The 1,942-nt window shown below is 50.4% G+C and overlaps 1 protein-coding gene across 1 annotated transcript; it reads right to left on the reverse strand.

The window, feature by feature from the left end:
- Positions 1–328: 328 nt before the first annotated feature.
- Positions 329–1,594, reverse strand: LOC113491383 (probable G-protein coupled receptor 19). The gene has a single exon (XM_026868262.1). The coding sequence runs from the start codon at positions 1,571–1,573 to the stop codon at positions 329–331; it is 1,245 nt and encodes a 414-aa protein (XP_026724063.1). The 5' UTR covers positions 1,574–1,594.
- Between the last annotated feature and the right edge of the window lie 348 nt (positions 1,595–1,942).

Consider the following 1,942-nt stretch of genomic DNA (forward strand, 5'->3'; position numbering starts at 1 on the left):
TTTTTAGAACTGGTTTTAACACCTGGTCTAGAGTGACCAGGCCTTGGTGAATCTTGGTCTTCCTCCTTGTTTATCTCATAGAGAGAGTGTCAAAGCTTTTCTGTTTTGAAGAAAGGTTCTGCTTGGGATTCAGGGAGAGTGGTTTCAAAAAGCAAGATTTAACTGAAAGGAAGGAGACCGCACACTTCAGAATAAATACATTTTAAAAACTTCTTTTACTATTCCCTAAAAACTATGCTACAAGAATGGAAATATAAATTGCATGAAAATGGAGAGAAAGCTCTATGTTCTGGGGGTACAGGGTAAATTTTCAAAGCAACTAAAGCAACTAGAGAAAATCAGGTGGAGGGTTGGACTCAGCAGCCCAGGCAATCTTCCTCTTCTTTTCTTCTCTGTAAAAAGCATCATAGATGGAATCATTGGGGACAGTTTTGGCTGGAGCTGGGATGTCCGCGATGCCAACATGATTTTTTTTGCCTATTCTGGAACTGGTGGTGATGGTGTAGGCGTTGCTTCGATAGTACTTCATGGCGGACATGCAACAAAGTTCCCTCACCCCCCTCCTGATGTTTGAGTTATAGATGTAGTAGAGGACTGGCTTGGCGGCTGAACAGCTGAAAGAGAGCCAGGTGATGGCCAGGAAGAGCAAGGAGCTCTTGCTGCCATCTGTTTCCTGCGGGTGCCACAGCTGTAGGACATAGAAAGGGAGCCAGGAAAGAAGAAACACCATGTGGATCACCAAGAACATCTTGGTGGTTTTCACCTTTCTTCTGGGGACAATATTCATTGTCCTTCTGACAGTCCCCTCCTTGATGCCTACTCTCCAAATATACATGATGAGCCGCTGGTAGAAGAAGATGGTGATGCTGGCTGGGATGAGAAAGACCAGCAGAAGGTGGGTGATGCCGTAGGTGGCTCCTTGCAAAGAATCAGGGGGGAAAAAGGGACAGTGGTGATCGCTGCTGGAGCCGTAGAAGACAAAAGCCGGTGCTGCAAATGCCGCACCCAGGAGCCAAGAGGCCAGAATCATCTTCTTGCCTTTCTCCCTGGAGACTTTGAGGCTCAGGGGATAGATGACAGTATAGAAGCAATTGATGCTTATCCAGAGGAGCATGTCAATCTGGACCGCAGGGGTGAGGTACTGCACGTACCGTACCAGCTTGCAGATGAAGTTCCCCAGGGTCCAGCGGCCGTAGGTCAAGTGGAGCAGCAGGAAGGGCATGCTGGCGATGCTGAGGAGAAGGTCTGCACAAGCCATGGACACCACAAAGTAGTTGGTGGCAGCCAGTGTCTTCCTACTGCGGTGGATCACTAGGCATAGGATCGAATTTCCAGAGATGGAAACCAGCCACAGCACTGCCCAAACCGTGGTGGCTGCTGCAATTTCCCCCGGTCTCAGGTTGTAGAGCAAGGCAGTGTGGTTCCCACCTGATCTGGGCGCCATGGGGGACCATGTACCCTCGTAGGCAGCAGGAGGGGTGGAGGTTTCAGGGTAGGTCTTGTTCTGCAGCAGGAGCAGTAAGGTGGGGAGAAGAACAGGAGCGGTGCTGTTAGCCATGCTGTGGGCAACCATGGCCACGTCTTTCGCTGAGGCTGCAGAGAGAGAGAGAAGAGGGCAGGTTTTATTATTAAGCAAGTGTATTTGAAAAGCCTACGGTAACCAGTGAAAGATAATTTCAAGTTGTAGATGTGCTACTTCAAGCAGCAGATTTCAGGGAAACCGCCAGAAATCTCTGGGGAGACTCTGTGCTGCAGCAGAGCCGTGAAGTTTCAGGCTGGCCTTTCTGAAGGGCCTGGCTGGTTTGGGACAGGCCTTTCTGTCCTGAGAAAGAGAAATGTGCCTGTCAGAGGCAGAGGCTGGGGGCAGTTTCACCCGTGTCACCGGAGTGTCCTGCAAGGGGAGTGAGCGGCATCTGCCCCGCTGATCCCAGGCACGAGCCAT

Source organism: Athene cunicularia (genome assembly GCF_003259725.1).
Source record: "Athene cunicularia isolate RWA chromosome 1 unlocalized genomic scaffold, athCun1 chr1_part2, whole genome shotgun sequence".
Taxonomy (NCBI): domain Eukaryota; kingdom Metazoa; phylum Chordata; class Aves; order Strigiformes; family Strigidae; genus Athene; species Athene cunicularia.